This window comes from Ictidomys tridecemlineatus, chromosome 12 (assembly GCF_052094955.1).
Source record: "Ictidomys tridecemlineatus isolate mIctTri1 chromosome 12, mIctTri1.hap1, whole genome shotgun sequence".
NCBI lineage: Eukaryota > Metazoa > Chordata > Mammalia > Rodentia > Sciuridae > Ictidomys > Ictidomys tridecemlineatus.
The window spans coordinates 45,241,386-45,267,588 of NC_135488.1; the positions used below are offsets into that span (position 1 = coordinate 45,241,386).

General features: G+C 48.1%; 2 protein-coding genes across 2 annotated transcripts in view; both read left to right on the top strand.

Moving 5' to 3' along the window:
* The first annotated feature begins 792 nt into the window (after positions 1-792).
* Positions 793-16,485, top strand: LOC144369304 (uncharacterized). Its single transcript, XM_078028817.1, has 7 exons — positions 793-2,129; positions 9,506-9,621; positions 9,787-10,017; positions 11,101-11,215; positions 12,719-12,816; positions 14,101-14,215; positions 16,114-16,485. The coding sequence occupies exons 3-7, from the start codon at positions 9,898-9,900 to the stop codon at positions 16,317-16,319; spliced, it is 654 nt and encodes a 217-aa protein (XP_077884943.1). The 5' UTR covers positions 793-2,129; positions 9,506-9,621; positions 9,787-9,897; the 3' UTR covers positions 16,320-16,485.
* A 1,746-nt stretch (positions 16,486-18,231) lies between these two features.
* LOC144369303 (uncharacterized) overlaps positions 18,232-26,203 on the top strand; it is a 46,333-nt gene continuing 38,361 nt past the window's right edge. The window contains exons 1-2 of the mRNA XM_078028815.1: positions 18,232-18,664; positions 25,749-25,886. The gene's annotated coding sequence lies outside the window, so the exon portion shown is untranslated. The remainder of the gene's footprint in view (positions 18,665-25,748; positions 25,887-26,203) is intronic.

Genomic DNA, 26,203 nt, shown 5'->3' on the forward strand with positions numbered 1-26,203 from the left:
ACTGCTGTGCACCTGGGAAACCAGGCATCTGCTTTACTTCGACGAAGTGGTAGTGATTCATTTCAAGAAGACATGAGAAGAAAGAACTGAACTTCTGGTATGATGCAGGCTCCTTGCATTGCAAATGGGTTAGAAGAGAGAAGAGTTGCTTTATGAGATTCTATAACATTTTTCCTGAAAAGTTCTATACAGAGGTGAGTCTCCAACATGCTTAGAAACCATTTAAGATATATTTTTTACTGAACTGAATCAGAGCCCACCCATATTGCCCCCGCACTTCTGGCCTACACACTGCCACCTGACACACAGACTTCCTCAGACACGGGGGTGGACATGCTGGTGCTCTCTCTCATCTCAGGTCAAGCCCTTAACACTGACCTCTCTCTTCTTTATTCCCATCTATCCTTCCTGACCATCCAGAAGCTCCAATTCAAAAGGGCATGAGTAGTCCATGGTATTGGATGAGTGTTCCCGGCCTAGGGGTAAACAGGAAGGAACACACCTGCTCCCAGGCTTACCAGGACAGTCTTGGCATTCTTTTGGCTTTGTTTTTCTAACCGGATGCAAATCAAGCAAGTGTCTCCCACCTGCTTGTTTAAAAGCAGCCTTGACAACTTGGAAGTTGATTCTGAGAACTGTGGGGGATGGACATCAGCAAAGCCCAGAAACTGAAAGCCACCCCAACTTGCCAGTTTGCTCTATGGGCATTCTAGAACATATGTCCATATGAGGCTTCTAATCACCTTGTGTGGATGTGGAATGGCACCAGGAGTCAGCACGAATAAGGTGAGTGCTTACCTCCTTTCCCTTGACCTGGGTCCTCTTCATGGTGGGATGTTTTCTTACGAGGAAATGATACTTCATTTGAGGATGCATGGAGAAATAGATGATTGCATGGTCAACTTCTGCAGAGAGAAGTGGAGAGGATTGGTAGCTGACACTCAAGGATTCTACCACAAGACACCCCCAACCCCTGAGAGTCTCTGCCAGGGCAGGCCTGCACCACAGACTTGAGAACCCTCTGATCCAGCTACAGTTCCACCAAAGACTTCCTCAGTGATTCTTCCCTGAAGGAAGATTATGCACAGGATCTAAACCACAGACTCCCCCAGATGTGGGGTGGACATGCTGGTGCTCTCCCTCATCTCAGGTCAAGCCCTTCACATTGACCTCTCTCTTTTTTCTGTCTCTCCTTCCTGACCATCCAGAAGCTCCAATTCTAAATGGCCTTTGATATGTGTTAGTTTCCTGCCCTGGGCCAACCAGGAGACACCCCTGCTGCCAGGCTTACCAGGACATTCTTGTACTTTTTTCTGCTCTGCTCCTCTGAGCTGAAATGAACCAAACAACTGTCTCCCACCCACTTATTGTAGAAGGTCCTTGAGGATCTGCAAATAATGACTCCAGTGACACTGGACTTCTTGATCCATTTGGTGGCCATGAACCTAGGTTTTGTTGCAGAGAACTCCAAAGTTGATTTGAAGAACTGTGGGGTATGGCAACATCAGCAAAGCCAGAGACTGTAACCCACCCCAGCCTGTTCTATGGGGCTCCTAGAACATATATCCAGGAGCTGAGGGGTTTTACCTCCTCGTGTGGATGTGCAGTGGCACCAAGAGGAAAGAGTGAATAAGGAGGGTGTTTATCTTCCTTCCCTTTACCTTGTCTCACTTGGTGGTGGGTTGTTTCTCTGAAGTCATATTTGACTCGAGTATTCATGGAATAAAAGACATTTCCTTTGTCAGGGATCTTCAGCTCTGAAGAGAGAAGGCCAGTGGGTGGTAAGTGACTCTCAAGGGGTACACCACAGGACACTTGCAACACCTGAGAGTCTCTGCCAGGGTCAGGCCTGAGCCATAGACCTGAGAGCCCTCTGATCCAGCTACAGTTCTACCAAAGACTTTCTCAATGATTCTTTCCTGAGGAAAGACTGTGCATAGGAACTAAACCAAACTACCACCTTTCAAAGAAAAAGCACCTTGGACTCCAGAATGTCTCAGTTCAGGTTGGACCTGCTAAAGAGACACTGCTGGAGTTTGCATCAGGATTTGCCCCAGTGGCTCATGTGCTGAAGCTCTTCTCCCAGTGAAGCAATGTTCACACATGGGTTTTCGGGGAAGTATTTGATGGTGAGTGCTTTGACCTTCTTAGGGGATTAATCCATTTATAAATGAATACAGTCCTGGGAGGTGGTATAAATTGGAAGTCTTTTGTGCATGGATGAAGGATGACTTAAGGAACTATATATTTTTTTAGATGAGCTCCACTTCCTCTTCCTCCTCATCATTATCCTTCTGATTTGTAATCTTATTCTGGTTATTTTATATCTTCATGTGCTTTTTATATTCCTCCTCCTCCTCCTCCTCCTCTTTCTCCTCCCCTTCATATCTTGCTTCCCCTTATCCTTCTTCTTTTTCTCTCTATGACCTATTGACCTGCTCTGAGTAGCTTGCCTCTCCCACACACTTCTGCCTATGTATGGCCTCTGTTAAGGACCCCAAAATGGAGTGAGTTCACAAAGAATGGAAAGTAGTGAACCCAGAAGCCAAAAGAAATGTTTCTTCATTTAAGTATTTTTTTCAGGTACTTGTCACAGTCATGAAAGAAAGGATGCCTAACCAGGCACCCCACTGTGACCATGCTTCCTTTTTTGGTGGTAACCACCTCCAACTGGACCAGGCTTTCTAAAGCAGAGGCCACATCTCCAGAGTTTCCCTAGTGCAAACAAGCATTCCAACAACCAGGAGAGGTCTGGCATCACTGCAACCCTCCTGCCATAATTCATATGTCATAACACAAAGTGGGTTTCATGCATCCAGCTTGTCCTTTCTTTGGACATCTGTTACCCACAATCCTCACTGGCCCAGAGCTTGCTCTCAATCAATGATGGATTGGATGTGTCTACTTTTGATTCCACTTTCTTAGCCTATTCTTTATTTATTTATTTTTTTTTGGTACAGGGGTTGAACCCAGAGGCCCTTAACGACTGGTCCATATTCCCAGCTTTTTTCATTTTAGACAGGGTCTTGCTAAGTTGGTGAGGCTGGCTTGAAACTTGTGATCATCCTGCCTCACCCTCCCAAGAGGCTGGGATTACAGGCATGATACAGCATGCCTGCAACTTAGCCAATCTTGGCCTCAGCCTTCCTTGCCTGTAAGACACTCCAACCTCAGACTTGGTTATTTATGAAAATGTTAGAGAACTGATCATATGAGCCATAGGGATGGTATGTTTCACTGTGGACAGACTGGGATCGTGGCTGCTATGAGTTCCTGGCTCACAGGAAAGAAAACTGCAATGAAATTACTTACACATCAGCTTTTTGGCCTAAGTGTTTAGGACGCCCTTAGCTGACACAGGAAGGGATAATAACCTGGCTGTTCTGATCTCATTTGGAGATAGACACACAGGCACAAAGGACTTGGAATTTTCAAAAGACAGCCCAAACAGGCTGTCTCCTGGCCTTGATGTGTTATTGTGTCCTGTTCCCAGTTGCTACAATACTGACATTTCTCCCCATAGGCAGGGCTTCTCAGGTCCTACCCCTGGTTTTTAACATGTGCTGTTTCAGTCCACATCAGTGCTGATTCCACTTGTAGCCCATTTTTTCCCATGTTACTGTTAAATCATCCCTATCAGTGACCCATGGTGTATACTGCTGCTTGAAGGAGCTTCTCTTCTTTGCCCCTCATGGATGTTAGCTTTTCAATGGCTGATCAGGTGCAGGGGAGGATACATGTTAGGGAGGTCCAACAGGCCCTGGGGAAGCGCAGAGAATCTACTACAGATTTTAGGCCCACTTCAGTGCGGTTTCCTTGGTGCACAAGGCCCACTACACATTCTGCCTGTTTTTCTAGGCTAAGGCACTCTTCCATTGGGTTGTGAGTTGTCCTGAGCCTTCTCATTGATCATTTCTCCCCACCATCTGATTGTCCCACTTACTCTAATGCTTGGAGATGATTTGCAGCAGCTCAAATTTATTCAGACCCTCCTCCTTAAGCAAGTGTTGGTCCAAAGCCCTCTACCCTGGCAGGTCACCTGGATCAGGGTGGGAGACAGGTCATCAGGGTATGTGCCCCGGAGGCGATACCCACTGGATAGTGGTCTGGGACATGCAGGAGACACCTTAGCTATGAATACAAGGGCACCTTCTTGTTATCCTTCTACTAGTGTCTGGCCTCCATGTAATTATATGGGGTCTTCTGATGGGCTACTAGCCCAATCTTCATACAAAAGACTGCCTGTACCTTCCATTGTCCTTTGTGGAGCCACATTTCACTCGAGTAGAAGTTCCATTCTACTTTCCGCTTCCACTGAGATCAGAGGAATGGGCCAGTGGCACCCTCTATGCCAGATTTGCTCTGGGATGCAGGATGAATCTGTGCTTGTCACAGGTAGAAACTCTAAAGGCTTTGGTCCTGACAGCCAAGACACCAAACAAGTGAGTCAGCAGGGGGAGGATTGAACATGGCTCCTCTGCAGCTGGACACCTGGAATATTGGGAATATACTGCACATCCATACAAATTCTACAAAGAGACCCTCTGATTCCCCGTTCAAGGGATATGCAGACTCTGACACTCCTGGCCTCTTGCATGGCTCCTAGGTAATTGCAGACCCCAAATAACAGACCTATATCATGCCAAGGAGGCTCTCAGCCCCTCCCCACCAGCAACAAATACCCTCCCATACACTGGAAAAATCACTGCCACCTCCTCTGTTCCAAACCCCAGAGTCTGTCTCAGGAACGCCAAGGTCCACACTGTGTAGACTCCATCCTAGATACATCTCTAACTTTATCTTCCTCCAGCTCTTGCTCTTGCACTTGTGGCCTGCACACCCCACACCATGCAGGCCCACTCACACCTGGATCTGGACATGCTGGTGCTCTCTCTCCTCTCAGGTCAAAGCCTTCTCTTTTATTCCCATCTTATCATTCCTGACCATCCAGATGCTCCTATTCAAGAGGATAGGACTCGTCCATGGTGTTTGCTATGTTTTCTGCCTTTTCCAGTGTGGGCACCCAGGTGACACCCCTGCTGTCAGCCACACTAGGATGCTCTTGTGCTCCATGCTCTGCTCCTCTAGCTGGATATGTGGCAGTGAGGAACTGCTAGTGGATACCCCTGAGATACTGGACTCAATGTTGCTTTTGATGGCCATGGGAAAAGTCCTGGATGACATAAAGAGGTGCTGCTCAAAGATGCAGTGATGCTGGACATCATTGCCAAGGACTCTGAATTTGACTCCAAGAACCATGGGGATGGCAACATCAGTAGAATCTCAGAAACTGCGAGATACAAAGGTTCACAATTCTGTTTGAAGGGTTCTGGAAATTATACCCATGCATGAGCCATCTTGGCTCCTTGGGTTAGACAAAGATTGAGGATGCAGTCAGAGACAGCATTGTCCTCACAGTCTGCCACCAAACAGGGAAGCTGAACTTTGCACAGGGTCTGCTTCTAAAGGTTCTTTATCCCCCAAAATGCTGCTTGTACTTTTGGTTACCTTGCCTCTCTCTGCATGCTGCTCCATCTGGAAAATACAAAGTGACACCTACCCCACTGACATTGGGAGGACTGTCACTTTACTGCCATTAATGCTGTCCTGATTCACCTGCCCTGCTCAGAGTTCATGGACATATCATTTCCTTTGGAACCTCGTCACCTCCCAGGAGTGAGCACCCCTGGCTGCAATGGTGACCTGGGGTTGGGGCAGGAACACAGGCTCTGGAGCAGGGAACAGCAGGTCTAGGCAGCAGAGACCAGAAGGAAGTTCATCCGCCCTGCTCAGCCATGCCAAGACACCTCATCCATCAGCACAAAGCTCTCTGCCCCCAGGTCTGGAGGGAATGGTAACACATGAGGCTTTTCCTCCCTCAGCGCTTTCTCTGTGGCCACAGGATAAGACTGGCAAGCCTCTACTGATAGAACTGGCACTAGGGTGGACTCCAGATCTCGAGTTGGGGACAGACTTGGATCCAGCAGTGGAGCAAGAGCTGAAGCTACCTGGAGCTCTGGAGCTGACACTAAATCTGACACTGGAACCGCCTCTTGCTTCCAAAGAGATGCTGGAGCTGACTTGAGCTCTGGATCTGACGTTAGTGCTGCCACTTGACTGGGCAGCAGTGCAGCTCCCGGAGAAGGCTCTCTCTCAGCAGGTGATTTTAGAGTTTGCACTGGACCTGAGGCTGCAGCTATAGGAGAAAAGATTCCAGCATGACTGCCTTGCCTTCAGCTTTGCAAAAACAGATAATACCTCTATCTGTCAGGAAGACCTTAGCCCCAGAGCTGACTCAGGACCTTTTCCCAGACTGGGGCCATTGCCTGAGTGGTCAAAGCCTTACAATTGTTCCCAGTCCAACACCAGACATAAGAGATTCTATCCAGTGGGGCTAAAATATAACTGTTTCTTCATTTACCCTTATGTACCCACCCTAGGCCTCCTTGCCCTCAGTCTCTGCCTCATGTCCTCAAGCTGGGCCTGCAGGTAGTGGGCACAGTGCTCCAGGTTCAAGCCACCCATGTTGAGCTGCATGAAAGGCAACAGCAGCTGAAGGCACAGAAGGCCTGGAGGCTGATGGAAATCCTCTCTATCCCAGTGCTCAGAATGAAAGGCATGGCACTGTGGGCAGGCAGGTGTGCAGTCAGCAGAAGCCTGGCCTTTCCTTCCCACAGCCTTCTATAGCACCCCTATGGACCTTGACTTCTGAAACTCCCCTGTCTCTCCACAGGCCAGTCCACACCAGCCAAGACACAGTGGCTATACAGGCAGTGACAGGACAGGTCTCTCTCCTTCCAAAAAAAAAAAAAAAAAAACCCAAACTCTAGATCCATGGTGTGACCAGCTCTCCCCTACCATGGGAGAGGCCTGACACTCTTCTTTTTGTTTGCCATATGCTTTCCAAACTGGAATGCAATCTCCAGGAGGGTCTGTCCTCCTGTCCATCATTGTCAGGGCTCCATTGCACCTCATACTCAGGTTTTTGCTGCCATGCTACCTCATTCTCTGTGATCTCTCTCTGTATCTTGCTCCCCACTGACACTATTCTAGAAGAATAGTATTCTAGAAGAATAGTGTCATGGGGAGCAAGACACTAGCTCTCATTTCCAAAAAGTGAGGCCTGGGATGAGTGTTACTACTCTCCGAATTTCTGTGGCCCTAGGGGAGAGGACGGGGGTAGTGCATTCAGAATGGGACGGGTGTGGTGGGGTCGATTTGCACAGGAGCTGGCTCTGAGGCCAAAGTCTCCTTAGTTCCCCAAATGACCAAGATTCCACCTACATCTCCTACCTTCTTCTACAATTGAGGCTCCAGACCTTATACTGCAAGCAGGACTCAAAATTGTGGGAACCAGAGCTGGAGTTGCTGCTCAGAGGTAGAGCGCTCGCCTAGCATGTGTGAGGCACTGGGTTCGACCCTCAGCACCTCATAAAAATAAAATGAGGGTATTGTGTCCACCTACAACTAAAAAATAATAATAAAAAATGTTAAAAAAAATTGTGAGAACCAATGTTTTCTCAGTCTTCCCAAGCCACAAAACCTTATATATCCCCACACTGGAGATAGGAGCCCTCCATCTTGACCCCAAGTCCACTCCATTTTTAGTTGATCCAGTGGTCCACCATCTTCACTGGAGTAGGACAACATGCAGCCATGTCTCCTAGAGGAGAGGTTGATGTGATCATTAGAATATGACACCCAAGGTTTCTGTCTGATTCTGATAAATTTATATGGCAATTTTCTCTTGCTTGGCCTCCCCAAGCAAGAGAGTTGGGACAGCTTTCTGAAGAAAGATGGCACGGATTCCCCCCATTTTTCACTAAATTATGTGATGTGCTGAGAAACGTCTTCACACAATAGGTGCTTCTTATATATGCTCCTCAAAGAATGAGCCCAACCAGCTGCTTACCACATATCTCACCGGGCATGGGAGCTGCCAGCCCCCCGGCCCTTCTCTGGCTATAACTAGGATGGGAATTTCTCTCTATGGAATCTGGAACATCCTTTATGAATGCAAAATTGCTTTGCCCAAGTTAAGTGAGGCCCCTGGCAGATACCTTCTTCTTGCAGATGGGAATGAGACACTAGAGAAACCCACAGCCCTCACTGAGTCCACGTGGAAATGAGCTGGGAACAGAATATCAAGGAGTGAGGCCCAGTGTGAGTAGGCTGCTCCACATACTTCTGTGGCCCAGCTGGAGCAGGGTGGTTTAGTCTGGCTGAGGAGGTGAATCCACTTTCTGATGCAAGGCTGTGGCAGACATTTCCAGGACTCATCCCATTGGTCCTGACAATACCCTATGAGGATGGTCTCCTAAACTCCTCAGTTTTCACACAGCAAATTGGGACTTAAAAAGTTACAGGCCATTCTCAAGTTCAGCTAGGTGGTGGCATCTTTGGGTTAGAAGGTTGGGAGCTTAGCTTGGGAGCTCCGCAGGTGCAGCACCTGCTGAGTCAGTCCTTGGCCTGAGGAGGCACTGCAAAGCTATTATCCACAAGGGGCCAAGAAGAGAGGCTTCTTTGTCTTGTGTCAAAGAAGACAGACAACCACAGGGTGCCTACTTTGGCAGCCTTTCCTGACCTAGATGAGTACATGAGAAAAGCAGTTCAATGAAGAATCATTTCTGCCTTCCAATCTTTTTATTCATTGCAAACTGAGTCCACTTAGGACCAGAGGCCATTTCTAGAGAGAAGTGTGTAGTAGAATAGAACCCTTCACAGCTTGTAAACTGTTCTTGTAGAGAGAGAGGGAGGGAGGGAGGGAGGGAGGGAGAGAGAGAGAGAGAGAGAGAAAGAAGGAGGAGGAGGAGGAGTAGAAAAATGAAAATAAGTTGAAGACCATGAATAAGAAGGTCAAGATGACTATAAGAAGAAGCATGAGGAGAAGATGAACAAGAAGGAGAAACACAAGGTGAACAAGAAGTATAACAATACATTGATTAAAAATGTGAATGAGAATTATACTCATGAGCAGGAAATGCAGTAGTGGGGAACTCAAATTGCTCTGGATGGCACAGCCCTGCTGTGGACATCCTCCACCCATGCTCAACACACCTCCAAACCATACCCCTCCAATTAGTGTAGCCCTGTATGAGTGGATGAATCCACTGGCAAGGTGGAGGCACCCACCATCAAATGCTTTTCCCCAAACCCACCTGTGATCATTGCTGCAGTGGGGAGAAAACCTTCAACACATGAGTCTTTGGTGACCAATCCAGATACAAAGTCTAGCTGTTTCTCTTTGTTGGGTCCAACGTGAACTAAGAGAGTCTGGGGTACAAGGGGCTATTTCCTTGAAAGGTGTTCCTGTACTGGACCTCCTGTGCATAGAGGGTCCTCAGGGAGGAATCAGTGGGGAGTCTTTGGTGGAACAGTAGCTGGATTCGGGGGCTCTCAGGTCTGTGTGTGAGACCTGAGCTGGCAGAGGCTCTCAGTTGTGGGGGATGTTGGGTAGTGTATTCCTTGAGTGTCACCTACCACGCCTCTGCCCCTGCCTCTCCAGAGCTGAGGGTCCCTGCTGATGCGAAAGTATATTACGGCCTGATTGGAGGAGTGCATTATAACTTTATTCTTCGGGAAACAGATGCCAGCAAGTCGTTGAAGGTCAAGCCAAAGGAGGTAAACAGTCACCTTCTTCACTCTTTACTCCTGGTGCCACTCTACATCCTCCAAGGGGACAAGAACCTTAGGTTCTGGATGGATGTTGTAGAATGCCCACAGAGCCAATGCCAGGCTGGGTGGGGTGCAGGTGCTGGGCTTTGCTGATGTTGTCATCCCCCACAGTTCTTGGAGCCTTCTGTGGCAGTGGCATCCAGGACCCCAGCAGCTGTGAGCAGCAGCTCTGCAGTGGCTGCAGGATCATTGCCCCAGGCCACCCAAAAAAATCAGTGGTGCATGAGAAAAGTAACCAGTAACAGCTCCTCACTGCTTCACTCCAGCGAGCAGGTGGAAGACAACCGCTTTGTTTATGTCCTCCTAGAGGGACAGAGCCTGAGAGAGTCAAAGCGCATCCTGGTAAGCCCGACAGCAGGGCTGCCTCCTGGGTGTCCACACAGTGGAAGGCAGGAGACACAGCCAAACCCGGGGCTGTGGTGGGAAATTAAGAAGAGAGAGGTCGGTCTTAAGGGCTTGACCTGAGGAGGAAGAGCATCAGCATGCCCAGCTGCAGTGGTGACTGGGCCTGTGTACTGTGGGTTTTGCAGGCCAGAAGTGCAGACGGAAGTTCTGTGGACAGATGAAGTCAGAGATATGTCCAGGGTGCAGGCTGCAGTGCCTAGAACTTGATATTCTCAATGAGTGAGATTGGAGCAGAGGAGGTGGCAGTGACTTGTCACGTGTATAGGAGGGGATGTGTTCCTTGTAGCAGGGAAGAGAACCTCCTTAGCATGACTAGGTGTAGGAATTTGGGGTCGGGATCACCTGGGGGGTCATGCCAAAGCTTCGGAATGTTAGCCTTTGCATGTATGTAAATACGGAGCTAAAGGGGTTCTTGGCAGAATTTCTATGGATGTGCAGTAGACACGCTAATGCTGCAGGTGTCCAGCTGCAGAGGAGACATGTTCAGTGACTGCCAGTGCTGAGTCAAGTACATCATTAGAACCAGACCCGCACCGAGCTTCCAGAGCCCAGGGCCTCTCCAGGCTATCATGAAGCACTCAAGTGCACACTCTTGTATCTGAGTCTGTTTTGTGTAGTGGCAGTCAGGACCAAAATTTTCAGTGTGTCTGCCTCTTCCACCCACAAAGGCAGCCTGCATCCCAGAGCACACTTGGTGCACAGATCCCTGGCCCATTGCTGTCATCTCAGTGAGATGAGAGTGTGTCTGCGCATAGGCAGTTTGGTCCTTTGACCTGAGTGGAATGTGGCTTCCCAAGGGGAGGGGAGATGGCAGGTACAGGCAGATATTTGTACCAAGATTGTTCTAGTAGCACGTTGCAAGAACCCAGGGGGTATATGGAGGCTACACTCAGGTAGCAGGATAACAAGATTGTGCCCTTGTATATGTAGCTGAGATTTCTCCTGAATGTTTGACCACAGTCTTCTGGGCAGCTCCTCTAAAAGCCATTCTCTGATGACATTTATCCCACCCTGATCCAGGTGACCTGTGTGGATACGGTGATGAGCCTCATCCGAAGGGCCTTGGACCAAAATTTGTTGCAGCAGGAGGATGTGGACAACTTTGAGCTGCTGAGAATGATTTCTGAGAGTGAGAGTAAGTAGGACAATCAGACAGAGGGGAGACATGATCCACAGTGGGCTCAGGATAAGTCACAGCCAAGAGAAAGTGGGCCTTGGCCACAAAATACCAAAGTGTGGTGGGGGGATGGGGATTTCCAAACAGCCTCAGAAACTTAGGGAGACCCTGTACCCAAGTAAAAAGGCCTGGGAATGGTCTCAGTGCTTAATTGCCTCTGGTTTTATCCCTAGTAAAAAAATAAGCCAGTCAATAAGGAATTACCAAACTGAGAATCTACGAAGATGATTTCAGAAACAGACTTTCAACCCAAGCATCAGTTGAGAGCAGGCTGCAGACCAGGGGAGGTTTGTGTGTAACAGACGTCAAAAGGGAGGACTACGGGGGGCCTGGAACCCACTAGGTGTGATGACATCTATGCCTTATGGCAGGAGGGTGGCAGTGATGCTGGCCCTCTCCTAGATTTTGGAAACCTTGTTTTCATTGGGGAAACTTTATGGAGGTGGAATCTATTTTAGCAATCCTAGTCCAGATGAGGTGCGGACTTCCACAGGAAGAAGCCTATCCAGAATACAGTGTCTGTTATCCAGTCTTTCCTGACTGTGACAATGACAAAGAAAGGAAGTCACTTGTCTTTGGTCTTGGTTTCACTCCTGGCCATTGATTGAGAACTGATTTCATCTTGGACTACTGAACAGAGGCTGCATCTGGGCAGAAGAGTGTGATAGATTTGAACTCCTCAGGACGCCCCACCATTGCCAGAGATATAAGGAGAAGGAGGAGGAGAAAGAGGACACAACTGAGTGGGGAGAGGATCACACGATGAAGAGCAGGAGGAAGAAGAAGAAAAAGAAGGAAGTGAACAGAAGGAAGGGTGGAGGGAGATACACAAGAAGAAGAACAAGAAGGAATCATGTAAGAACAAGAAAAAGACCCAGAAAGAACTACAAGAAGATGCAGGACAGAAAGAAGAGCCAGAAGTAGAACAAGAACCAGAATACAAGTACCAAGCAGACAGCTCCTGATGAGAAACAAGGGGAAGGAGAGCGAACCTAGAAAACAATAGAGTTCTCCAGGGCACCACCCTGCTGAAGTCCTCCCATGTCCATGCCCAACACACCTCTGATGGATACCACCTCCCCTCGGCGTAGTCATCCATGAGTGGATTCATCCGGGGCAAGGGGAAGATGGCTGCCCTGGGGAGAAAGGCCTAAGCACAGGAGCCTTTGCCAATCCTGATGCAGAGCCTAGCAGTGTCCCTTTGGCAGATCCAACCTGCACTGAGAAGTTCTGGGCCCAAGGTGCTGTTTCCATTGCCAGGTGCTCTTTTGGTTTAGAATCCTGTACATCATCTTCTCCAGGGAAGAATCACTGAGGGAGTCTTTGGTGGCACTGTAGCTGGATAGGAGGGCTCTCAATTCTGGTGCAGGCTCGCCCTGGCGGAGACTCTCAGGGGTTGTGGGTGTTTTGTGGTAAAATCCTTGAGTGCCACCTAACAATTCTCTCCACTTTGCTCTGCAGAAATCAAGGTCCCTGACCACTCACTCATGTATCAGTCCATGAATCCACGGATAAAATATTTCATCGTGAGGATACGCCCCGAGTTCAAGAGAAAGGAGGTAAACACCTACCTTATTCAAGCTGTACTTGTGCTGCCATTCCACTCCCACCTGGGGAAATAAGAAGCCTCAGCACCTGGACATATGTGCTAGAAGCCCATAGAGCCAACTGACAGGCTGGGGTGGCTTTCTGTTTCTGGGTTTGCTGATGTTCCATCCCCCACAGTTCTCAGAATCAACCTGCAAGTCCTCCAGGCCGCTTTCCCACAAGCAGGTGGGAGACACCTGCTTAATTCGTGTCCACTTAGAAACACCTGCTTAATTCGTGTCCACTTAGAAACACAAAGTCCAAAGATGGCCAAGAAGGTCCTGGTAAGCCTGGGAGCAGGGGTGTCCCCTGGTGCTTACACCTGGGTGGGGAGCAGACACTGGTCCAATACCATGGACTACTCATGCCCTCTTGAATTTGGAGCTTCTGGATGATCAGGAGGATAGATGGGAATCAAGAAGGGAGAGGTCAGTGTGAAGGGCTGGAGCTGAGATGAGGGAGAGCAGCAGCTTGTCCACCGCCATGTCTGAGGGAGTCTGTGTGTCAGGTGGCAGCATGCAGTCCAGAAGGGCAGAGGCAGATATGGGTGACAGATGAGAACAGGCCAGGACCTAGGTTGCAGGTTCCCCTGTATGGGATGTTGACGTCTATGGAGGAGGACAGCAGTGTGAGGTTCTGCATGTTCCTTGAACAAGGAGCTGAGAGGGTCTCTGCAGAGTCAATATGGATGTGGAGCAAGCACACTGAATGTCCAGGTAACCCAATGACCACCCTTGCTGGATGAGGTGCCCTCCTACACCCCAGCCAGCACTGAGCCTTTGGAGGCCAGGAGCTCTCGTGGCTATCTTTCAGCACTCCTGTGTGTGGTCATGTTCCTGGGTCTGATTTGGGCCCTGGCAATCCAGACCAAAGCCTCTAGGTTTTGTGCCTAGGCCATTCCCAATGCCGCCTGCATCCTCGGGCGGACCTGGGATCTTGGAGGCTATTGTCCCATTCCTCCCAACTTGTGGGATGAGATTGCATCTGTATGCAGGTAGTGGGGTCCTTTCACTGCTAGAGGAGTGCAGCTCCACAAAGAGCAATGGCAGGTCCAGGAAGTCCTATGTACAAGGATTGGGCTAGTAGCCTATGGGAAGAGCCCACGCGATGAGCAGGAGGTCAGCCTCAGGTAGTAGGGTCATTGATGTTGCCCTTGTATTTAGAGTGGAGGTGCCTCCAGAATGCCCCTGCCCACTGTCCTTGAGTAGTCACTTCAAGGCCCATTTCCTGAAGGCCTGTCTCCCATGCTGCTCCAGGTGACCTGCCACGATCGGGCTCCTGTCATCATCCGCAGGGCCCTCGAGCTGCACTTGCTTACTCAGGAGAAGCCGGAGGATTATGAGCTGGGCCAAATCATCTCTCACCGTCAGAGTAAGTGGGACAATCAGATGGCAGAGAGCAAGGGTCAGGATGTGGATTCAGGTCCACTCTTAGCACCAAAGAGTAGTCTCTGACCCCCAAGAGCACTCCAACAGGGTGTGTTGGGTTTGTGCACAAAGCCAACTGCACTTCTGCTGGTGGAAGGTCTCGAGGTCCAATGGTATACCCCAGTGGATATTGTGGCTCCCCACCAGGTGCCTCCCCTGGACATGAACAGGCATCTAAAGCTGACATCAGTGAGGAGTGAGGAGGAAAGCCTCTTTCCAGGAGCAGTATGCTTTCATGGTCTGGGATAGGAGTGGTTTCAGAGGAACATGGAATGCATGGGCTAAAAAGGGAACTGGCATTTTGTGGATTGAAGCAGTAGGATTGAAAGCTTCTGTGTGACCAGAAAACCACTGCCTTGGCAGAGCATTGCCAGGATTCTAGCAAGCAGTAACAGGATGAAATTGGGAAGAAAACACAGCCTGGGAGACAGCTTGAATCATCTGTCTTTGCATAAATTCCACGGTCTTCTGTACCTGAGTTCACTTGCCAAGGAGTGATCACAATAGCTAGGTTATGATCCCTAACTAAAGTCAGATGAGGGCTTCCTGAGCACGTAGCCACAAAGCTCATCTGATAATAATGCCAGCGCTTTTTTTTTGGTTGGTTGGTTGTTTTTTGTGAGCGAAACACCACAGCAGCCATTATCCCAGCCTATGTATGCTGAAGACCACCATCCCTACGAGTTCTAGAATCACTTGTCTCCTATCTTAACCTACTGTTAGGTTAGTAGAATCATTGGAAGAGGAAGTCTGTCTGGGGCCTTGGTAGCCTTAGAAATTCATAACAGAGATCTTCACATCCAACCCAGAAGGGATGGAGAACAGGCTCTAGGTTAGAGGAGGGCAACAGGAAACACGTGTTCAGAGGAAGGAGAAGCGGGCTGTTGTATTCCCCCACCTGGGGTCATGGCACCACTGGACCATACACCATGTTGGAGGGAAGCATTCCCTTTGCTGGTCTTTGGAACCATTGTTCTCAGTAGGGCAGCATTTGGAATGTGGCCTCCATTCTCCGAGGCTGGTCCACATGGAGGTGGGCTCCACCAATGCAGAAGCATAACTCTAATGTGGTATCCGTGCTGGTCAGCCTGTCCTCACTGTGGCCATACTTAAGGAATCCTAGGCCTTTTCTCTGGGTTTCACAACTTTCTCTTTGGTTGTGCACTGAGGCTGTCCATAAAGCTCTAGTGTGTGGCAGTGGAGAGCTCCTCAGCCCTTGCCAAACAGACGTAGACTGGGAGAGAGAGAACAAGGCTGGGAGAGAGGGTGAGAGAGAAAGATGGAGAGGAGAAGGAGGACCTCTACTTGGAGAATGAGGATTCAGTGGAGCCAACAGGAACAAGGTACTGTTGCCCAGGGCGCACCCCTGTTTAGGTCTTCCTCCAACCATGCTCAACCTTTCTTCCAGTCCCTCCCACCCCCCAGTAGTGTATTCATCTTGAATGAGAATTTCATGTTGACACCAGAGCACTCACCATCCAATGCTTCCCTCCAAACCCACCCATGAAGATGGCTCATGTGGGGACTGAATCTTCGGCACAGGAGCCTTTTGTGGGAGATTTCAGATGCAAACCCTAGTGGTGTGCTTTGGCAGATGCAAGAGGACCTGGGATGTTCTGGAGTCCAAAGCCTTTGGTAGGAACCGACATTAGGTCTGTGGAAGTGCTCTGCCTAGTTCTTCCTCAGGGAGGACTGTGGAGGCTGTCTTGTTGGTATTGGTGCTGAATTGGAGAGCTCTCAGGTGTGTGGCTCTGGCCTTTTCTGGAACAGGCTCTCAGATGTTTGGGTGTCCCAGAGAGCACCTCCTGAGCCACCTTATTTTGTACACCCCTCTCTCCCCAGAGCTGAGGATTCCAGCGCAGGCCAACGTATTTTATGCAAAGAACCCTCACACAAAATCCAACTTTGTGCTGAGGAAAAGGAGCCTTTCCAAAAAGAATGATGAGTGGATCCAGCCTCAACCTTTCTCTCGTCCTACAAAGAAGGCTGCAGCCCTCCTGAGGATGCTTGCAAAACCATTCTGCTGCTGTGTGCCTGGGCGGGGCTGAGGCAGCCCAGGAATATTTACATTGATTACTATTGGCTTCAAAGTTTGAATCTATAGTTTGCCATTGTCCTTGACCTTGTTTAGTAACACCGTTGTTACTCTATCCTGTATTTGTTGTTTCCATTAATATATTATTATTTTAAAATATATATGTTTTTGTTACCTGATCTACTGTGATGATTTGAGTATACTAAATGTAGCATTGATTCCTAAAGGACACATCCAAACCAACAGGAAGGAATGTTTCCTTGTATCAGGAAGAAGTTTGGTTTTTAGGAGTTTGGCAGATGGCATTATCTGAGTCAGTTTTCCAATGGGGGCAATGAAGTATCGGCTATCATGGTACAAATACAAACAAAGACACACAAAGACACACTAGAGCGCACACACACACAAACACACACACACACACACACTAGAACACACACACTGACTGAGCGATAGATACACAGATGCAGTTGGTCTCTTCTGAAATACTTTGGAGATGTGGCTCTGATTTCTCCCATTTTGGAGTATTTTCCATTGCATAAGGTGTCTTGCAAATGAATCCCATGTCTGAAGAAGACATGCATGTGTACTTCACATGCCACTTTCTACATAACCAGAAGGTTATGTCATGTAATATTTTTCATGCAGCTGTGTTTTCACTGTGAACCATCCCATGAGGTCAGCTGTGAAATTTTCCACTGGTAGCATCACAATGGAGATCCACTCTTTGGATTCGGGGATATTTCTGATTTTCTTGATTCAGATTGGAAATATATATATATCTATATATGGTTTTTGATGAAAATTCTGCATTTGATGATAATGAATGCCATGCATCTAGGAATCTGTAGACTGTAGACAATGAAGGGATGCCTACTGTTGTCTGGACTGGTCTGCAAAGTCCTGTAGCATCTGAGCATGTGTGAGGGCTGTACAGGTCTTGCCAAAAGTCCAGGTCAGATGATACTGCACAAAGCTGAGCTAGTGGTCTCCAAATATGGTAGAAGGGGTAAGTGGTTAAACAAATGGTGGTAAGAATAAGTCCTTAGTAACAAATGTAAGAAACTATAAAACAACTTGAACAGACATCAACCGTCTCAAGGCAGCTCAAGCCATCACATACTATGTAAGTCCTTTTAGCTAATGTCCTCAAGTTTACAAAATTATAGATATGAAAAATAGATTGGTGGTTGCCAAGGCTTCAGGATGGTGGGAGGGAGGAGAGAAGAAGGATGAGTGTCTCTGCAGGTGAAAGCGAGGCATCCTTGCGGAAATAGAGGTTATGTGTCTTGATTATGGTGGTGGTTACAGAAATCTACCTTTGCCACAATTGCATAGAACTACACACGCGCGCACACACACACACACACTTTCACACATGAGAACATGAAAAACTGCTGAAATCTGATCAAACTCAGTGGCTTACACCAATGCCAACTTATTGGTTTTCACATTACAGTTCTGTAAAACATTAGCATTGTGGGAAACTGGGTGAAGGGTGCATGGAACATTTTTGTATCAATTTTGGAACTTCCTTTGAATCTATAATGTTTTCGAAGTTAAAAGTTAAAGGCAAACAAGCCAACCAAAATCAAAACCAAACTTGCTACTGACATTACAGCATTTGAAGGCTTGACTTCAACACAGACCAGCGAGGTGCCCGGTGAGCTGGGCTGCCCATAATGAACTGGCCTTGTCTCATTACTCTGCCACGAAGCTCAGCAGTGCCCAACTGTGCCAGTCTTGATAGGCTCTGGCTCTAGTTTGCCAGTATTTTTACTTTTCTGTGTATTTGGATGTTCTAATCCTGATCTGAAGCGTCAGAGACCATTTGTGCAGGATTTCTTACAACATATTCCTCGTTTCTCTGTGGCAGGTTTGTGCATCATTTGTTCCAAAACAGACTTCATAAAGTAGAGCCTGAGATGAGGGAAGAAAACACGGCCTAGGGCTGGGATATGCGTGTGTGACAACCACATGTTGGAATCAGACCTAACGCAGAGACACATGTGAGATCCCAGCAAAGTACTTCATCTCCAAAACTCCAGGGCTTTCCTGGAGCGGGTTTCAATTTCTCCACACTTCCTCTGTCTTATCCACCTGTGGATCCTCCCTACACTTGGCCTATCCCAGCCATGGGTACCTTGGCATCCAGGATCCTCAGCGGTTGCCCGACCTCACTGATCTGCAGGAGCTTCCATCTCCAACTGACCCAACCGCCTCCGGGGCACGCAGGACGCCTGGGGCTGGCCCCTGCGCAGCCCCCCACGCAGCCCCGCGCGCAGCCCCGGGCGGAGCTGTCCTCCGCTATGGCTGACCAGCCTATGCCTGGCCTTTTCAGACGTTCCCTCCAAACAGGTATGGGCTATGGTGTGGTCCTCGGCTCTCCAACCTCCTGTTGCAGGATGGGGAAGCTCTTTGTCAAGGAATGTCCTGGCAGGAGGAGGGAAGGCTGCCCTGGAGGGAGGAGGTAGAGGCAGCATGCACTGCGCACTGTGGGACCCTGCCTGCTCTAGGCGGTGTATTTTTGTGTGAGCCCAGGGACAGGGCTTTGAGTGCCGGGGAGCCAGGGCTCAATGGAGCCTGCGGGTTTCCGGGAAGAGGGAGGCAATCAGCCTCCCGTGGCTCTCCCATCCAGCCCCTGGCCACTGGGTGCCCCTGCGCGTGTTCCTTGGCTGTAAAATGACCGCCAGCTGCACAGTTTACCAAATGGCTCCTGCGTGCTCTGTGAAGGGAAGGGAATTGGTGAGCATCACTTCCCTAGCAGGCAGGCACGACCCCGGGGTCACATGGTGATGCCCACCAGTTCAAGGCTGAGAGGCGCTGTGAAGCTCTGAAGGGCGATGGTCATTCTCCAGGTGGAGTCGGAGAGCACTGGCCTCAGTCAGTTTAATTTCGGCTGACAGGTTGCCTCAGTGCAGAGACTCAGTGCAGAGATGACTCTGATGTCAGCACGTGGTGTCGCCTCCCCCCTCCCCCACCTTGCATGCACCTGAGGAAGGCGCTCTGCTGCTCTGCCACTTAAGATTGGCTTCAGGGCATTATTTGGTTGTTAGGTCCACAGTCCTGCTTTTCTAATTCTGAAACCCAAAGTCCCCTAAAACCCACAGAGTTCTTTCTTAGTAACTCATTTTGCAGCAGAAAAAAAAAAAAAAAAAACCGACCAGGGATCTTTGGCAGAATGTCTGGTCTTGATATTCTTCTTTTGTCCTTGTGATGGTCTCCTCCTACTCCCCTCCCACTTTTTTTCCTTCCCCCTTCTCCTATTTCAAGGCCCCATTTAAATATCTGTCCGACTTCATGAGCACTAAACTGTGTGCCAGGACTCCCTTCATCTGTTCACGCATTTTCCCTGTCTTCCCAATCCCTACACGGGGTAGATTTTATTATTACACTCTGTTACCATGGTGGAGGGAGGCACACAAATTGAGCAAGGGACATAAGATTTTTTCACCCAAAATGCCTGGCACCAAAGTCTGGCTTTCCCCCTCTTTTTCCTTCTTGTGTTTAACCATTTTTCAAGTTGTTTTTTCAGCCACATTGAAATACAACTCACATACCATAAAGTTCATCCATTTGAAGCGCACAATTCACTGGTTTTTAATATTTTCACAAACCTGTGCACTCACCATTGTAAACTAGTTAGAACAGTTTATCACTCCAAGAAGGCAGCTTTTTAGTTATTGCCCCCAGCTGCCCAGTGGCCCTCAGCTGCCCAAGTGGCGCCCAGGCCCAAGTCACCACTGATCACTTTTCATCTTTTACCTTTAGGTGCACTTTGAGTTAAGTTGTGCCTCGAGTGTGAGGTGGGGCTCCAACTTTATTCTCCTGTGGGTTTGAACCCTGTTGTTCCAACACCATTTATTGAACCCATTTTTTCCCCATTGAGTGGCCATGGCCCCTTTGCCAAAAGCCAGTTTCCCGTAAGTGCTGTCCCGGCCTGTTCTGGAGGACAACGCTGTGTGAAGGTTGCACAGGGCAGTGCAGCCAGAGCCTGGTGCGTGGGGGCTCCAGAGGGCAGAGGGTCAGGGAGGTTTTGTAAGAGCTGAAGTGCTGCAAAACAGGAGGACTGGTGGAGACACAAAAGTGTATCAGAGTGAGCTCAAGACTAACTGCAGGTCTGGATGGCTGTGGGGAGGGTGAGGCAAGGGCAGCAGGAGGCTGGTGTGGAAGGCTGGGGCCACGTGGCAGTCCTGCAGGCTGTGCCCAGAATTCCTAACTTGCAGCAGGGATCCAGGAAAGGACATGTCAGGGCTATGAAGTGAAGAAGCCACCTAGTGTAGAAAGGTGAATATTTCCAGGGGAGAGGTGAGAGACCCACTGGAGACCCTTACCCTATGGCCCAGGGATGCAGAGCCCTGAACAAAGAAGTAGCAGCAGGATGGGAGTAGAAGTGTGGCCGCCAGGCAGAAGAATTTTTAAGGGGACAGCCAGGCATGGTGCCTGGTTGGATGGGAGGGTGAAGAGAAGGTGAAGCCTTGGGGCAGCTGCTTGGCCAGTGGCTGCTGAGCCTGGAAATCACTCGTCCACATCTCTCAGTTCTTTAATTCTGTGGACAGTATAATCTGTGGGTGTTTATTGTTTTATTTATTTTAGGGGGTCTGGGGAATTGCACCCAGGGGTGCTTCAGCACAGAGCCACATCCCCAGGCCTTTTATCTTTGAGACCTGAACTTGGGTTCCTCCTGCCTAAGCCTCCTGGGTATCTGGGCTTGTGGGTGTGAGCCACAATAGCTGCTCAGGTTATTATTTCAATGTTCCTCTTCATGTTGGATTGCATCTTTAAAAATGTTGTTTTGCCTGGGGGCCTGGGGATGTGGCTCATTGGAAGAGCACCTGCCCAGCATGCCTGAGCTCTGGGTTCTATCTTAGCACCAGAACAAAACCACTTTTTTGCTGAGGGCAGTAGTCCTTGCCTGTAATCCCAGAAAATTGGGAGGCTGAGGCAGGAGAATTAGAAGTTGAGGACCAGTATGGGCCACTTAGGGAGACCCTGTCTCAAAAAAGTAGTGGTGGGGGCGGGCGGGATGTGGCTCAGTGGCCAAGCACTGGGACTCCAGTTTCAAGGTCCTGGGTTCAAGCCCAGCACTGGAAGAAAAAAAACATTTATTTATTTATTTACTTTTAGTTGACAGGTTGTTTCTGGCGCAGGCAGCTTTCCTGAACACCTTTCCACAGTTTCTGTTTTGGTGCTCAGCAATGGTGAGATTCATTTGGGAACTACCTTTCCCATAGATTTAAAAGTAGTTTCTGTAGATTTTAAAATGTAAATGGACAAAGCATGTCTTTGATGATGGTAATGTACAGTCTTGAGTATTTTTCAAATTTCTTATGAGTGCAGTTGATGTAGTTCAAGGCTTTAAAACATAATGGTCTCCATGGTTGAGCAGGTGCTGTGCACTGGGCTTAAACCTGTCACCTCGTTCAGCCCTCACATTGGCTTTCGTGAGATATTCCCATTTAGAGATGATAAGGTGAGTCTGTGAGGGGCCAAGTGAGTTGTTCAGGGTCACACAGCCAGGCCAGGCGCAGTGGTGCACACTTGTAATCCCAGCGACTCAGGAGGCTGAGGCAGGAGGATCACAAGTTCAAGAATAACCTCAGCCACTTAGCAAGAAAAAATAAAAAGGAGTAAAGATGTGGCTCTAGGGTTAAGCACCTCTGAATTGAATCCCCTGTACCAAAAAAAAAAAAAAATCCCACAGCCAGTGCTGGCAGGGCTGGTCAAGGAGCTGTCTGGCTGCTCTGATGTCCCCTCCTGTGGACACAGACTTCTCTTGACATAGTGCAGGGCCTCTCTTCTGCCACCCTCTGGGAAGTGGAGGCCAGGCCAGCCTTGCTGTGCAGGGAAGCCAGGCCCTTTCACCTGGGCTGTGTGGGGCAGAGCTGAAGTCCTGCTGTGTCCTGAGCTTCTGGGACTCCTGAGTGCTGGGCTTCCCTGTGGGTCTCCTGCCTTTTCCTCTTGGAGACCCGCCTGTGAGAGGCCTTGGAGATCCTGGGAGAAGTCCAGCTGACAGGGCTTTCTGCATAGTGGCAGATTTCCTAGGACCTGTCACACCCACTGTGAATCAACCAGTTTGATTTGTGGCTTGGTTGATTCACTCACTGATTTATAAACAACTCATTTGCCCCTTAACATGTGCCAGGCACTGCCCTGACCTGAGCTGGTAGGGGCCTGGGAAAGGCTTCTGGGAGGAAGACCAGCGAAGACCACTGTTGGCTGAGGGGTGTCCCAGGATGGGCTTTGGAAAGGAGCACTGATTTGGAGCGACACTTCCCACCTCAGCTTCCAGGTGCATGGACACCTTGGTTTCCTCGTCTGTAAATAGGGAGAGCTGTCCCCACTGCAGGTTGCTGTGCTGTTCCTTAAAATATTAACTTCCAGGCTGGGGGTGTGGCTCAGAGGTTGAGCCTTGCCTAGGGTGCCCAAGGCCCGAAGTTCAATCCCCAGCACCACACCAGGATTAAAAAAAAAAAATTCAGCTTCCGTAAGGTAGTGAAAGACTCAGAGCTTTCCCTCCTAGTCCTTTCCTGCTCCTTCCCACCATCTAGGGACACTTTCAATTCTTTCACCTTCCTCTGGTTATATTTCTAAATCCATTGTGTCTGCTGTTCTTCAATCAACATTGTTATGCTAATTGGGATGTAACAGTCTATTCTTACCCTTACTTTTTCCAATATAGGTAGAAGCACAGTTTGGAGTGTATCTCTGGGCATTGTTTGTTATTAAATTATGTGCACATTCAGAGCTGAGCTAGGTAGTAGTCTACTGTTACAGTTTCTTTTTCCTGGAATTAATAATTGCCTGACTTTTAAGAAGTCGGTTGCTTTCCTTAGTACCTGTCACTGTATTTTTCTAAACGCTGCAACAGATCAGTCAGAAACAGTAATCTAAAATCTCTCACCAACCAGTTTGGTTTCCTAGAAGAGACCCAAGTGAGAAGGAAGGAGTTCTTGGTGTGGAAAGTGATGTGTGCTGAGGTAGAACCCTGGGGGCCCTTGTGTCCCCACCTGAGGGGCTTCCGACTTGGGGATGCAAGGTGTTGCTTCCTGAGTCTCGGGTCTCATGGCCTGAAATTAATAAGAACTCAAAGAATCAGAGCAGAGTCGATAAGTGAGATGATGGTAACCTGTAACTGAGCTTCAGAACGTGACTCAGGGTGACCTTCTAGGATTTCTTCTTTAAATATTATGATGCAGGGCTGGGGCTGGGGATCAGCGGTAGGGCGCTCACCTAGCATGTGCGTGGCCCTGGGTTCAATCCTCAGCATTACATAAAATAAATAAGTAAAATAAAGGTATCCAGTCCAACTACAATTGAAAAATAAATATTTTAAAATATATTATGATACAATGTTAGCACAGCCAGTTGTAGACTGCTGTTTTTGGTGGGATTGAGGATTGAACTCAGGGACACCCTATCACTGAGCCCTTTCACTGGCCCTTCTTATGTTTTATTTTGAAACAGGGTCTCTCTAAGTTGCTGAGACTGCTTCAAACTTGTGATCCCCCTGCCTCAGCCTGTTGAGTCACTGGGATTACAGCCATGTGCCATCACACCCAGCAAACATGACTGTTTCTTTTTTTTTTTTTTTTATTGTTGGTCGTTCAAAACATTACATAGTTCTTAATACATCATATTTCACAGTTTGATTCAAGCGGGTTATGAACTCCCAACTTTACCCCGTATACAGATTGCTGTATCCCATCAGTTACCCTTCCATTGATTGACATATTGCCTTTCTAGTGTCTGATATGACTGTTTCTAATGTACACAAGGCCCTGGGTTCAATCCCCAGTTTGTCTCTTCCCCCCATTAAAAATTAGTGGCTATTTCTAAATTGCAAAGTTAATTTCTTTCTATGTTTGTCAGTTGAACTCTTTTAGGCTGGATACATTATTAGCTATGAATGATATTTCTGTCTTTCAAAAAAAATCTGGAGAAGGGAGGGGGCATGGGGCAATTAATGATAGTGGAATGTGATGATCATTACTATCCAAAGTACATGTATGAAGACACGAATTGGTGTGCATATACTATGTATACAACCAGAGATATGGAAAATTGTGCTCTATATATGTAATAAGAATTGTAATGCATTCTGATATCATATAAATTTAAAAATTTACATAAAAAATAAACACGGACACATTCTCAGTGTGAAGAAAAATCTGATAGTGATTTTTACTGTTTTTGAAATATATCAGAGGTCATAATAGTGCACAGGGCAAGATGAAATGTTATTATTATTTAAGATATTGTGTTGAAGATGAAGGCGTTCACAAGAACAGCGAAAATGAGTACAGCAGAATGAGATTTGGAATGACAAAGTTCTGAAGTCTCATAGGCCTACATTTCTTATTTTATGAAACAAAAGGGTTGTTATTAAATGCTCTCTGGTATTTAAAGATTATCCCTTTGTGTTTCATTGTCTGTATGCAGTGGAGATATTGTGATGGCTTCCTACCACCCTTAGATGTCGCTCTCCCTGTCCTTACCCTCCTTCTTTCTCTGGCCCTGTGAGTCATGGTTGGTGCTGCTGATGAAGCCGCAGTGACGGTCCTCTGCATGGCTTCACTCAGACTTGAAAACAGCTGTCGTCAGGTTTTTGTTTTCTGTTTATCAAGCCAATACCCTTAAGGCCACTTTCCCTCCAGGGCTGTTTTAACCCTGTCACTTCTCTAGTGAAGCACAGAGCTCTAGAATCTGTGCATGCACTGATCTTGCCAGCACTGTCCCACTCCTGCATCACCACCTGTTCCTGTCACCTCTGCCTTCTTCCTCACCTGACACCGCCATCCCTGGTACTGGTCAGAAGGCTTCCTCTCAGACATGGCTGTTCTAAAACCTTTTCTCAAGTAATAGATGCATGTGGTTAAAAAAAAAAAAATCCCTCAAAATACAAAAATGCAGGTCTCTCACATCCAGCCCTAAATGCCCCTGTTTTCTTCCACAGAGGCAGCCGCTCTTCAGTTTCTTGCATGATCTTCTGGAGTTGTCTACAACATGCTTTCCCTGCCTCCCTGTGTTTTGAACATAAAGGGCAGGGTACCCTCTACACATTGAGTCTTGTTCTTCTGAACAGTTTCACTTGAAGATCTTTCCTCATCTGCCCACTGCCCAGCTGCATACAGCAGAGGGCGCCATTTTCCCAGAGCAGCCCAGGAGCTTGGGCTGGATAATGCAGGCCAGAAACCCTGGCTGTACAGAGCTTTCTTGAGACTGGGACATCCACTGAGTGAAGCAACTGTATCCTCTCTAATGAGGATGGGCATTTAGCTGACTTTCAGCCAAAAGTTTGATTTAAAGAACAATTGTTCTCAAATATGATTCTCAAAAGATTAGAATTTTTAGTGACTTATTTTTATCAGTAACAGTTATTTGGTGCTGGCAGCGCCACAGCCAGGGACATCTAACTTGGTTTTATTTCATCTCTCTGTAGGCCCTTTGTCACTGCGGGGAGCCAGAGACAGCAGACACTTCACCAGCTTGAGCCATGCACTGCAGACACAGTGCTATATCTCTCCTGCCAGCAACTGGTCAGGCCAGCAGTACAGACCCTACAGCTTCTTCACTAAATGTAGGTAGACTGGCACACACTTCCACCTCCTGCAACAGGAAAGTAGGGGTGCTTTCCTATCTTAATTTTTCTTCTTTCTTAAACGAATTAACATTTTAGTGATTATTAAACTAAAAATGCATGTTCTTGTTCAAGTAGCTCCTAGAATTATCTCACGTGCCACAGCTGTATTTGGAGAGCGCTAGTTTACTTGGAGCCCCTCATTTGGGGCACCTAAGGCCTAAAGGTATTGAATTGTGCCCCAGATACCCTGCTGATTTAGAGTCACACCAAGAAGCACACACTGTTTTTAGCTGGGCCTTAGCTGAGGAGATAGG

Excerpts from the sequence above, each read along its gene's own strand:
- LOC144369304 (XM_078028817.1), top strand. The coding sequence starts at position 9,898 with ATGAGAAAAGTAACCAGTAACAGCTCCTCACTGCTTCACTCCAGCGAG. Across the intron at positions 10,018-11,100 it reads GAGAGTCAAAGCGCATCCTG|GTGACCTGTGTGGATACGGT; the intron begins GTAAGCCCGACA and ends ACCCTGATCCAG. Across the intron at positions 12,817-14,100 it reads CCGAGTTCAAGAGAAAGGAG|GTGACCTGCCACGATCGGGC; the intron begins GTAAACACCTAC and ends ATGCTGCTCCAG.